Source organism: Python bivittatus, unplaced genomic scaffold (genome assembly GCF_059951505.1).
Source record: "Python bivittatus isolate LINGU-HERP-01145 unplaced genomic scaffold, Pbiv_v1 ctg000670_np1212, whole genome shotgun sequence".
NCBI lineage: Eukaryota > Metazoa > Chordata > Lepidosauria > Squamata > Pythonidae > Python > Python bivittatus.
Window position 1 is genome coordinate 4,347,018 of NW_028277094.1, and position 12,280 is coordinate 4,359,297.

The 12,280-nt window shown below is 36.9% G+C and overlaps 1 protein-coding gene and 1 long non-coding RNA gene across 6 annotated transcripts in view; both read right to left on the bottom strand.

The window, feature by feature from the left end:
* The window catches only part of DIAPH2 (diaphanous related formin 2), a 259,065-nt gene that overhangs the window by 91,974 nt on the left and 154,811 nt on the right, over positions 1-12,280 (bottom strand). For all 4 annotated transcript variants that reach the window (XM_088151773.1, XM_088151771.1, XM_088151772.1 and 1 more), the window contains one exon: positions 4,358-4,521. In XM_088151773.1, the coding sequence (XP_088007899.1) occupies positions 4,358-4,521 (164 nt within the window). The remainder of the gene's footprint in view (positions 1-4,357; positions 4,522-12,280) is intronic.
* The window catches only part of LOC148214426 (uncharacterized), a 28,214-nt gene continuing 20,463 nt past the window's right edge, over positions 4,530-12,280 (bottom strand). Inside the window, exons 2-4 of one of the 2 annotated variants that reach the window (XR_015798098.1) lie at positions 6,597-6,666; positions 5,703-5,932; positions 4,530-4,771 (exon numbers count right to left, since the gene is read on the bottom strand). This is a non-coding gene — a long non-coding RNA (uncharacterized LOC148214426). Of the gene's footprint in view, positions 5,933-6,596; positions 6,667-12,280 lie in introns of both variants that reach the window. The other variant, XR_015798097.1, reaches the window with a different exon arrangement.

Here is a 12,280-nt window from a genome sequence, read left to right on the forward strand (position 1 = left end):
CTTGAAACCCTGTGAGATTTCAGCGTAGGAATGTTATTTCAAGATGTGGCCCATTTTAGTGTTTAATTTAAGAAGGGTTTGCTGACATTATTTACAACTATTACAAGTGCTGTGCTGCCAGTCCCTACCCTATAGAACAATGTTTCCTCTTCAAGTAAAGATCATGCAGTTCATGAAGTGTGAAACCAGTATGAGGTGAAATAATAACCTATAAAGGAGATCTAATTACCACTCAAAGTTTACTTGAAATACAAGAAAGTAATTCGTGAATAAGATTCCAAAGCAGCAGAAGAAAGATGAGTAAATAAGCAAGTTGGGGGCACCACATAACATGCTCTTTTCTTGAGTACCAAGTTCTTTCTGTCCCGAAGGCAGAAAACATTTTCATGATAATCTATAGCAGCAACAAAGCAGAAAGGAACTGAGAAAGGTCTGAACCTGTAAGATCCATCCAGCTATCTTTATATCTTCCTTTCTTCTTGATGCTTACTAATAACGTGAAAATACCTTATTTAAAGGGAACATTTCTTTGGAAGTTGACATATGAGAGGAAATGGAAGACCTAAAGGGATATATATGTTCTCGTTTTCATGCTCTCATCAGAAGAACTGTAGTTAACTTTCTTCTTCTAATTTTGAAAAACTTCAGAATTTTCCATGCATTTGCTAATGCTTAACATGCCACTGGCTGACAAATCTTTCAATCAAGATGGGATGTTAGAGCATCTCTAAAATCCCTTGAAGATTAATCTACCTAGTTAGACATCCTTCAATTCTTCTTCAAGGTCTTCATTAAAACTAATATTTAAATCAATTTACTATTACCTAAGATTCTATCACTCTCTGATACTGATTTTATTTATTTATTCATACATACATGCATACATATTTGGGGAATAGAAATCAGAGAAATAGATTGTGCATTGGTTCCACCTCTTGAACTAATCATCCTGAGAGTTGAATGGCTTTTGTCCTCTGTGAAATCTGACCTCATATAAAATTTGTTTAATGCAAACACAGATGTCCTGCATCCATAAATATAACTATCCTTCTTTGTAGGAAATAGGTATATGCACAAGGTAGGAATGAGACACCATACTAAAATAATAGTAAATTGATTTGGAATTTACAAGTGGGGGGTAACAGAGAGAGAGAAAATATTATAATCATCCAGGTCAGCGTTATGCTTTGAATGTAGTAACACAACGTGGAAAAAAATTACAAATACATTGTAACAAGGTTGTAAGGAGAATGAATCTGGACTGTAGATGTATACAACCTATTTGTATCATGTAGCTTACAGAAATCTCTAGCTTTACTAATTTGATTTCAATTTAGTTTTATAAATTATATTACGTTATATTACATTACGTTACATTACATCGCATCGACTCATCCCACCCGGTCAGGCAGGGAAGGTATGTTAAGGACCCCTTTGATGAAAGAATGTCGACTGGTGGGGCCCAGAAGGAGAACCTTCTCTGCTGTTGCCCCCGCCCTATGGAATGCTCTTCCCCCAGGGGTGAGGCAGACCCCTACTCTCCCGACCTTCCGGAAGGGGCGAAGACCTGGCTCTGCCAACTTGCATGGGGCGAGAAGAGGGGCAACCAACCCTGGGGGTGGCTGGCACCTTGAAGATTCTCCCATAACCTTTATTTACCATCCGTATGTTGGAAGACATTATTTATGTATGAACATGTTTTTTATTGTATCTTAATTAATATTTATATACATTTATTTTATACTTTATTTATATTTATATTTTTGAATTTAGACACTGACCATCTCACAAGGAAGTGACTCTGGGTGGTTTACAATAAAACAACAAATAAATATCAATTAAAATACAATAAAAACAGTCTAAAAATACAGTAAAGCCAAACACATACATAAATAATATTTATTTATTATTTTACTGTAAACCGCCCAGAGTCACTCTTGAGCAAAATGGGCACTAACTAAATTTGAAATATAAATAAATAAATAAATAGCTAGCTAGCTAGCTAGCTGTTCATATGCCGATATACAAGTACACAATGTTTTGTAGATACTGTACGCCTTATTCATCAGCAATAATTTCCGATTATTGCAGAACTGTAAAAATGCATTAGAAAGATGGTTGGCTTTTTTTGTCCTTCAAAAATACTGCTGTACTTAAAAATCAACAATAAAATTAAAAATGAATGTAGTAAAGTTATACTCTAAGAACTGTTTTGCGGTGCACACCAACTGTTGATACAGATTAAAAGCTTGCTGCTGGCGATAGTCTTCTGTGTGCTAAAAACTGTATGGCAAGTAGCTGAGCAACACTGATAATTCTAGGCAATTTGAATACTCCCTGAAGGCAAGTATTGTATTCTGGAGCATATGTCTTTTTCCACCCCTTCCTTATGATGCAGTTAATTACAACAACCCACAAGCAGCCACTGGGAACAGCATCCGCAAGAATCCAATTTAAGGAGGAAGGAAGTAAAACAGTGAGACGGGGTGGGGGCTATCTAATAGGTATAGATTAGATCTTAAAATCTTAGAATTCAGTTTGTAGTATGAAATAAAAAGAAGGACATAGGATGATTTACATGGTAAGTAAAGTTTCTGGTTCATTGTGCCAGAGACTTCTACTAATGGATTAATTTTATCTACAAGGAGAATATTATATTAGTTCATCTCAATACACAGAAGACCCTCAATACTGCATTTAATTTAATTCCACTGTCATCAATAACCAGACATGGGGATTGATATTCAACCAAAGCATTGTCAAAAAGCTTCATCAACACTGCAGCCACTTAATTGTGGATTTCCTTGTCTTGTTCCAAAAGTACAAGTTGAGAGCCAGTGTATCATAGCTGCTAAGATGCTAGACTTGGACAAGTTTTGTTTCCACTCACCACTGACCTCATTATGTGACTTCGGGTTAATCACACTCTCTCATCTCTGCATTACAAGGTTATTGCTGTGGAGTTAGTATTCAGAGAAATTGTCTACATACCCACCTTGAACCCTCTGAGAAAAGGCAACCAGTAAATGCAACCAATCAATCAATGAAATAAGCATATTATTACAGGATTAGTCAGACATGCTGTTCTGGAGTGCTTAAACATCCAAGTTGTTTTTTACCCACTCCTCCTATCTCACAGTGGTCTATGAAATCAAATTATAGCTTCAAGGCAGACTACATTAACCCAGTTTTTTTATGGATCACTCAAAATTCTAGTTCTATTTGCCAATACCCCATTTCTTTCCTAGAGTCTAGGATTGTGGGATAGTTCTTTCTCTCTTCTTTGAAAAGGGAGAAATACTTGACTATACTGGGCAAAAACAGACAGTGGTTTCCATGTCTATCATTTCAATCTATAAATATGTCGTGGAAAGATCCCTCAACTATTCTCTCTTTTCTTGCCTTCTGCTTTGCTGTCAGAGTAGAAAGAGGGGCCACAAGTCACTACATAAAGCAGCTATTATGTGATCCTTAAATTTCTTTGATGGTTACAAAAGTCAACTCATTGTTGGATATTTGCTGAACCACATTGAGAAAAAGCTTTCCTGACATTAGCTATCCTAGGAGCACCTCTTCCCTGAAAAGCTATTTCTAAGAGTTAGAACTATTATGAATAGCCTTGGATATGTTATGATTAGCAAAAGCTGGAGGGGATAATAATTAATAAAAATTGCTAACTGGAATAATCCTTTAAAAAAGTGAGAGTGCTTTATATTGTGCAAGTAGTTATTTGCTCCAGCTTAACTGTTCTTGCAAAATCATTCCCCCAAATTAAATATCTCTTAACAGAATCTTGTATATGTTGTGGTTACAAATAACTTAGTTGTTGTTGTTCTTGTGTTGCTGTCTTTCCCACACATATCAGATAGGGATTCGCAAATTTCATATGCAAATTTAAATGCAAGTGAGAAAAATGTGGAGAAGCAATCAATACCTAAATCCTACTGAAATCAATTAAGTCCCCATTAAATGTGCTCAAAAATATTTTTTAAATAGGTCTGAGAAGATGTAACTAATAATCCATCACTGCTTCCCTATCACAGGATTTTTATACAGATTCCCAAAAGAGATTACACATCACTTTCTAACTAATAAATACCACTTACACTGAAAATATAACAAATAATTATATATAAATTCAAGATCTAAGGGCAGAACAAAGATGGAAAAAAGCAGAATATTGAATGGCAAGTTGAATATGCAGCTCGCATAATCAGTGATCCATCTCCTTCAAGGACCCATAGTTCGAAAGAGATGCTAATCCACAGAAAGAGAATTTGTTAAGACAGTGGATAACATTCTAGAAAGAAGCATGCGCAAATATATAATGGCACATGAGTGATTAATCTCTACTTACCAAAAATAATGTCCGGAATGTACTTAGGTCTCCAAAGAATTCCTCAACACTCACAGATTTAGGATCAAAAGTGAAGTAGTCCCCCAAATTATCATACAACTTTATCATGTTGTTATGCATGTTGGACAACTTTTCATATTGTTCTCTGGCACTCTTAGCAAAGCTGTGTTCTTGTTGTTAAGGAAGCTTGAATGAATAATACAACCATCCTACTTTCTAATTTTTCCTTTGCCAATGTTTGATACAAAAAACAAGCTTTCCATATTTTAGCAAGCTTAAAACCAAACCTTCTGAAAATAAGGATGTCTCACACTTGCTTGATTCAAGTTCATTCATGTACAACTGCTGGTTGTTGAAAGAAATCACTGTTTGCTCGAGTTCCTTATCTTGAGCAATCTGTGAACAACTAGGTTGCTGGAGTTTTGAAGCAAAGACAGAGAAAAGAGTTAGCCTTATATCCCACAAAAATGACACTGAACAACACTTATGGGGGAAATATTCTGTGAAATCAAAGATATAATTCTGATGTGTTCCTGTATTTTAGGATTCTGGAAATGAAGAGTCATAAAAATATACCCCCCTTTTTTTAAAGAAAAGGTAAGTGATCTCACACAGTCCAGATAATTACACTCAGAATAAACCCCAATAAACCTTAACATTATCAACACAGGGCATCCTTGGAATGGCATGACACATAAATTGCAAATATAGTTCTGAGAAGTTACATAACTCCTAATCCAATAAAGTTGTGCCTCTTGGCTATTCTGGGGCTGCATCAAGAGTACCCTGAGAAACTCGTATGAACAGGGGTATACTTAAAACGTCGTAAGAATCAAAACCTCCTAGCAATATTTAAACGAAAACATCTGAGGAATAGCTTGCAGAATTACCGTGGGTGTGTCAGCAGTAGCGGGTGTATGTTGGAACTTCTACGCTGTTGCTTGCACGTTATTATGCTTTTTTGTTTAATGAACTAAAATTAAGCAGGGAACAAAAAATAACACTGTTCTAAGTGCTGGGATTGCAGCACAGTGAACATACTGTACTTAAAAAAAAAAAAAGAATAACTGAAGAGGACTTGAAATTAACCTAAGATCTACTTGACCTTCATAACAATTTTAGTTACAAATTGCATAATTGTCACCTGAAGTGGAAGGAAGCAATTTCATACAGAAGTTAAACGTCAAGAACAATGCACATGCAAATAAAGGTTAACATTTTATTAAGGTAATAATTAAGTCATACCTTTTCATTCTTCAACTCCAAATTCAATAAATGCTTCATTAATTTTTTTAATGCCAAAAATAAGGGGGGGGGGAAGCGATTAGTAACATTTATTCTTTACCAAATAGTAGCTTGCATGATGCTGTTAAAGCGGTGGTTTTATACAGCTGCTCAATGCATGTTCTCCCTTACGCTAAGGCAGCTTTTCTAACGGCCCATTCCAGGGGAACTCCATAAGCATTTGTGACACATGTAAAAAAAAGGACAGGGTCATGTTGTCATGGCTTCCATCTTGACTTTTTTTTAACTTCTCCTGTGGATCCTCTGTCCATAATTCTGACAAAAATACACCTGAAATGGAGAAAGATTTAAAAATCAATCCCTTTGTAGTACAGATAGAAACACACAAAGACACACGCATGCTAGATTGAGATGAGTGGTCTACAGACTGTTTGTGACCCACAAACTACTTTTCCCCCCTGCCAACAGAATTGTGCGAAGCATTGGAATGACTAGTTGGGTATTCAGTCTTCAATAGGTCTAGGACACACCAGGCACTGAGAAGACAAATGATACCTATGTTATGCATCCTTGGCCAAACTGTGTTTCCATGAACAGAAATTGGCAGAATGTTTTTATGATATTGTAATGGTATGTGGGGATGACCTTGGGAGGCAGGAAGAAGAGCCGCAGCCTAGACAATGGTCTGATAAACGAAATTTGAGTCTGAGGGAAGGGTGGGGGTAGAGAAAGTGTCTCAGAAAGGACCCTCCCTAGTTTTTGGGAGAGTAAAAGTGAGGGATGGGAGGGGTACTTTTAGAATTGCAAGGTTCTGTTAATGTAATCTTACAATAAAGATAGAGCATTCATTGTTGTGCTTCTTGCCTGGACTACCTCGAAGGGCTAACAGAAGGGCTTTCCCCTCGGCTTCTTTGTGAAATTTCTCTAGCTCAGAAATACAAGAGTATTTCTCCTCCCAGTAATTATCAATAACATTCAATATTCATTCCCAAACCTTTATCTTTCTTCCTCTAAGTACTTCAGAGTTGATTTGGAGGTAAATTTCAGAAGAGAGCCTCTCATTCCTAAAACAAAACAAACATTGGTTTTCTTCTCCACGTGATAAGAGTTGAATGAACTCAGTGGTGAAGAATTATTGCCTTATATTTGCAGACTTTTTAAGGCAGAGAACTTAAGAAAGCCCCTGGAAACTATTCTGGTTCCTAAATTAAATATATGAAAGAAAAAGTGCAATCTCTATAAATGCACCAACGCTAAAGATAAGGATGGAAAAATGTAAGGAGAAATATGCCACGTCCTTCATAATAGCAGCTCTCTCTTGCTGGTGTGGAATACAAAGGAATGCCGACCAACCTGATGGAATAAATTGACATAGAAACGAAGAGGAAAGAAGAAACTGAATAGCTTCCAGAGCACAGCCAACATAACTGATTTATAAAGGACACGTGAAAGAAATCTGAAGTTTCATCCTTCACACTGTAATGTTCTATGAAAGCTGCCGTTTCCGAAGAGTCCCCCCCCCACTCCATTTTCCCCCCCAATGAACACTGATATGAATATGAATTGGACACACTTTGGCAGAAATGGAAAATAACGTGGCAACAGAACTGTTAAATGAAGGCCATGTCACTCCACAATACCGTTTACTTCTTTCTGGCTTTGTGGAAATCCATAGAAGCCCTCCACCTTTCTAACAATCTGCTTTTCTAGCTAGAAAGAACAGGAATGGATGAAAAAAGAGCTGCTGGTTAGAATCATTTCTTCTTTTTGGAGAGAGCGCAAGGACAAATACTATATGATTTGGCAGAGTTGCAATTTCTAAGCCTTCATTTTCATATTACGTATTACATATTACATGTCCATTTGATAATAAACATCTTTATATCTGCTGAGCAGCTATTAACAGCATGGAGTTGCCTTGGATGAAAAGGGATGGAAGAAAGTCACAATGTTGTGTAGACTTTTTTTTCCCCAAGTGAAAACAGTTAATATAGGAATGGAATTCAGCTGGCCTTTTCTTAGTTATAAACAGGAATGTATCATTGCTGAATAAAAGAGAAAGTAGTGTGGGTAACATGTTTCTCTTCTTAAAAAGGAGGGGAATATGATTATATAGCAACCATGAAATGAAGCAGCTGAAAAATGGCCACCGGCACATGAAGCGTTTTTGGCTACTTTACTCTTTCATTAACAGCAGCAATGTATAAATACACATAAATAGAGAGAGAGAAGATGATTTCACAATTTTTAATACTGTTCAATATTCATTCATACTATTTCTTTGAAGAAACCTCTCTCAGAAACATATACAGATTGGGATAACATCTCACACTAAGCACTAATGTACTTGCCTTAGTTTCAGCTTTGCATGTTCTACATATCCAGCCATAAATTATTTGATTAATATCCTACCTTTATGTTGTTCATTTCAGTATGGCATACATAATTCTCCTTCCTGCTATTTTCTTCACAACATTGTGAGGTAGGCTGGGGTAAGAGAGAGAGAGAAACTGCCCCAAAGTCACCCATCCAAGTTCTGTGCCTAAGAGAGAACTCGTGGTCTCCTGGTTTCTAGACCAGCACCTTAACCGTGACACCAAACTGGCTCTCGTTTTGAGCCATTATGTTATAAATGGTTATTTATGAGATACCATGTTGTATGAACCCAGTCAGCTGTGGTTGATCTTAATTAGACCCCCCCCCCTTTAAATTCTGAAACTTTAGGAGGCCATTATTTCAGGATAAGCTCTTCTTCCATAATCTGAGCTAAACCAATGCTTTACTATTGCTCAAAGATGGGTAGTGGTATGTGGGAATGACCTTGGAAAATGGGATGGAGAGCTACCAACTGGACAAGCAGCATGTAAAAGCTATCTCAGCCCACAGAAGGAGAGGAGGCATGGGAAGTGTTTCAGAAGGAACCCTCCCTAGTTTTCAGATTAGCCATACAAAAGGCTCCCTGCTAACATCTGAAAAATGTATTACTGGCTATTCTTATAAGGTATTTTCAATGATTTCAAAGCACGTAGGCTAGGAAAATCATGGCAAGAGGGGGATGGATTGGAAACACACAAAGAGATTGGAAGAACCAGTGGTGTTTTGTAGCCTGTCTTTTAATAGGTTGTTCCTCAAGATCTATCCAGTTCCTTTGATTTGTGTATTGCTCTTGTGGGGTGGGTAGTTTCGTCAGACTGATTGGTTTAATTCCATTGGCTGAGGATTTCTGTCCAGTGGGTCAGAACAAACATGATTGTAATGTAGAGCCTGCCCACAGAATATATTGGTGTTGCGTTCTGGAGAGAAGCTGGAAGTGTGTAGGTATGCTTGGTGGTTTATAGGTTCCCTGCACAATGTGGCATTTCTGTATCCACTGTGTAGTTCTACTGCGACATCAAAGAAGTGGGCTTGTTCAGTACATAGTCTCAAGCTAAGACTGATGGTGAGATAAAGCTGTTGAGCTGATTTTTGGCTACCACAAACCAAAACGACGGTCCTCATATAATGTATACAATAGCTTTATCCACAGTACATCCCCCTTTCCCCCCCGTTGTATGTACGGCATGAAGCTGGCCATCCCTAGTATTTTGCCTTCCCAACGCTTTTGCCAGATTTCCCAAATCTCCAGCTGGTGGTCCTAGCTTTCTTTCCAACTATAAGGTTTACAACAACAGCAAAGGGCCCCTTGGTAGTGATAGCAATGAACACTCTCCGAAAGGTAAAATAAACTTTCAAAACATTTTGGAAAACTAAACAAAAGATTCCTTTGAACTGAGTTAATAGTGACTTCATAAACATGTCCAGGTACTTTTCAAGTGGGAAACAGTTTGGCAATGAAACTGAGGTTTCTAGACAAAGGCTGAGACCTGCCTCCAATACACAACTTTGCAGGAAGGTTTTTGTTTTGCAAGGAAACCTGGCAGCAATTGAAATACAAAGGGTCTCCCAGATGCATCTCCCTGATGCTCCTGTTCAGTGTGACAAATTGCTTACTGTTGCTACTGTTTGTTTCCTTATTGACTCTTCTGCAAAGTGAGACATAAAACTCTCCCAGTGACAAAGGACAGATGAGAGCTTGCTCAAAAGCAAAAAAGACGAGAAAGCAGAACAGCAGTTTGCTAAACTGCCTGCGCCCAAATTCGTGCCAATTTCTTGTAAAAAAGAACTCCCGCTGGTTTAGAGTCACAGTTATATAAAAGGAAATAAGGTTAATCCGCTCTGTCAAATTATTTCCGATGTCCCAAAAAGCCATTTTAGATCCCTCCTCATGAAAAGAATTTGACTGGCATATTAGATGAAAATAATGTACTTTTTCACCCAATAAATCCCCAAAAGATATCAATTAGTAGATATTACTTCATAATCAACATTTATTTTACAAAACAAAATCTTCACATATAGCTTGCTGGGCTGCAACATGCCAAAGCAAAACCAAAGCCACAGGAAATTAGCTAGCAGATTCAGAGTAAGCACTCCAATATCATAATGCAATGTCAATGTTAATGCCAACCTAAACTGGAACGCTGCCAATGGGTCTAGTGAAGCTAGGGAAGAAGCCTTTAATTCCTCCCCAACGTGGTGTAGTTGCAAAGCACATGAATGGGAAAACACAAATGTAATAAATATCACATGAGCGATCAGGAAAATAATTTGGTCCACTCAAAACAATTTGATCCACAATTGGTTAGTTATGAAAGCCAGTTTTAAGGAAAACCGGAGGTCTTCAATCAAAGAAGCTGGTGTTGCTCCTAAACTTCATAGTTTTAAAGGACCATGAAACATGGCGGACAGTAACAACTGGGAAATCCAATGCGACTCGGATAGTTGGCACACAGACTGTAATCCCAAAAGTCAGTTAAGACACTTCATGCTTAACCCAGTGTTGCATTTCTCAAATCATCAGGTTTTGACTTGATGAGTTGCCAGGTTCACATTATCATTAATATATACAATGATGACCCAGAGGAATGGAGCTACTTGATCAGCAGTGATCATGAAAATTCTATGTAAACTCACAGAAATTTGATTTCCATATTTGGCAGTGGGAACTGAACTGAAGTCACGGTAATGTGAAAGATGGCAGCACCAAGGGCTGATTATTATCTAATGTTCAGTCTAATGATTGAGTGCCTCTGACTTGCATGAACATGTCAATGAGAATTAGAAGCAACATGTGTCTGAGTCTATCAGTGTAAAAGAGTGGAGGAATTTGAGGAAAAAAGTGCAAAATCTTATGCTCACAGGCTTTATATATCTTTAAAATGAGATATTCTGTGCAAATATATCTGCAGGACAAGTTCACTTGGATTTCCAATTCCCTATGATTTGGGTACCATCTTAAACATCATTTGAGGTTACTTGCAGCAATGTTCTTAGTTTTTGGTTCTACTGCTAGTGTGATCTCTGAACATCTGTTTCAGGTGATGTGTCACAACAGTGCTACACAAGACCAAATTGATTCTCACAATTAAAGAGGCCAACAAAACTGGTGCATGACACTAATTATACCACATTTATTTTTAGAAATATTCTGTCTGAAATCTAATAATGACTATACACATTAGCATCAAGAGATTAGAATAACAGCTCAGTGATGGAAAAATTCACAATTACTCAATTGACACATTGCATTGATATAAATCAGCCACTAAGAAGGACAATGATCCAATTTTCCCAATGGAGAAAAACATGGTTAATAGTACAATTTCTTTATTTAATGACATAAAGAATGGGTATAAAATGGGTATAAAATCTGCAGGCCAAGAATTATTTCATCTTACACTAGACTTGAAGTCTGCCTGGAATAAGTGGAACAGCTTCATCTTATCCTGCAAAGATATCAAGGAAATGATAACCCAGGCTCTTGCCTTTATGCAAGATAGGCAGAAGGGGCAACATAATTTGTTTATGCCAGACACATTAAAAGTCTAAAACCATTCTAGATGGATCCCACAAGAGTATTCATTTTTATTTCTCAAGTAAAATCTTCTTTAAATGTTTTTAGAATTCTGAAGTCAAAATTGATTTGTCATGTTGGGTTAATGCAAATTAACTATTGGTAGATTTTCAAAAGATAAACACTTTATTAAATTTGGATTTGTGCTTAATGGATTCTGAGCAATTTGAAGGTCAAGCTATATTCAAAACCAAACAATGGACATGGTTATATTCCCCTATTTTTTCCCCATTTTGATTCAAAACAAATGAAATTATACTCTCCACAGTATCATGTCTGAATTGCCATATTCAAATTGACAGTCCAGGCATGCTTCCTGAGAATTTGTCTAACACTTTGATATATGTTATAATTTAAAGGGGAAAAAAACCTTAGTGGGTTGTTTTAAGCTCTAAAGCTGTTATTCAGCGCCTACTGAAACTGTATTCATTTTGTGAGAATACAAACATCCATTTCTCAAAATTGAGAAAAGTCCTTTGTTTCTAAGAGATTGGCTGAGGCCGAGGGGAATGCCAATGTTTGTTTTTCTGTCTTCGACTTCAGTTACTTTTACTTAGTTCATTATTTATTTGTTTGTTTGTTTATTTATTTATCACTTTTATATGGCTGCCCATTTCACAAAAAGAGACTCTGGGCAGCGTAAAACAATCAATAAAACAACAAATACATGCAAATGCAAATATATAGTTAGTTAAGTAGTTAGTTAAGTCATAGTTAAGACTAGT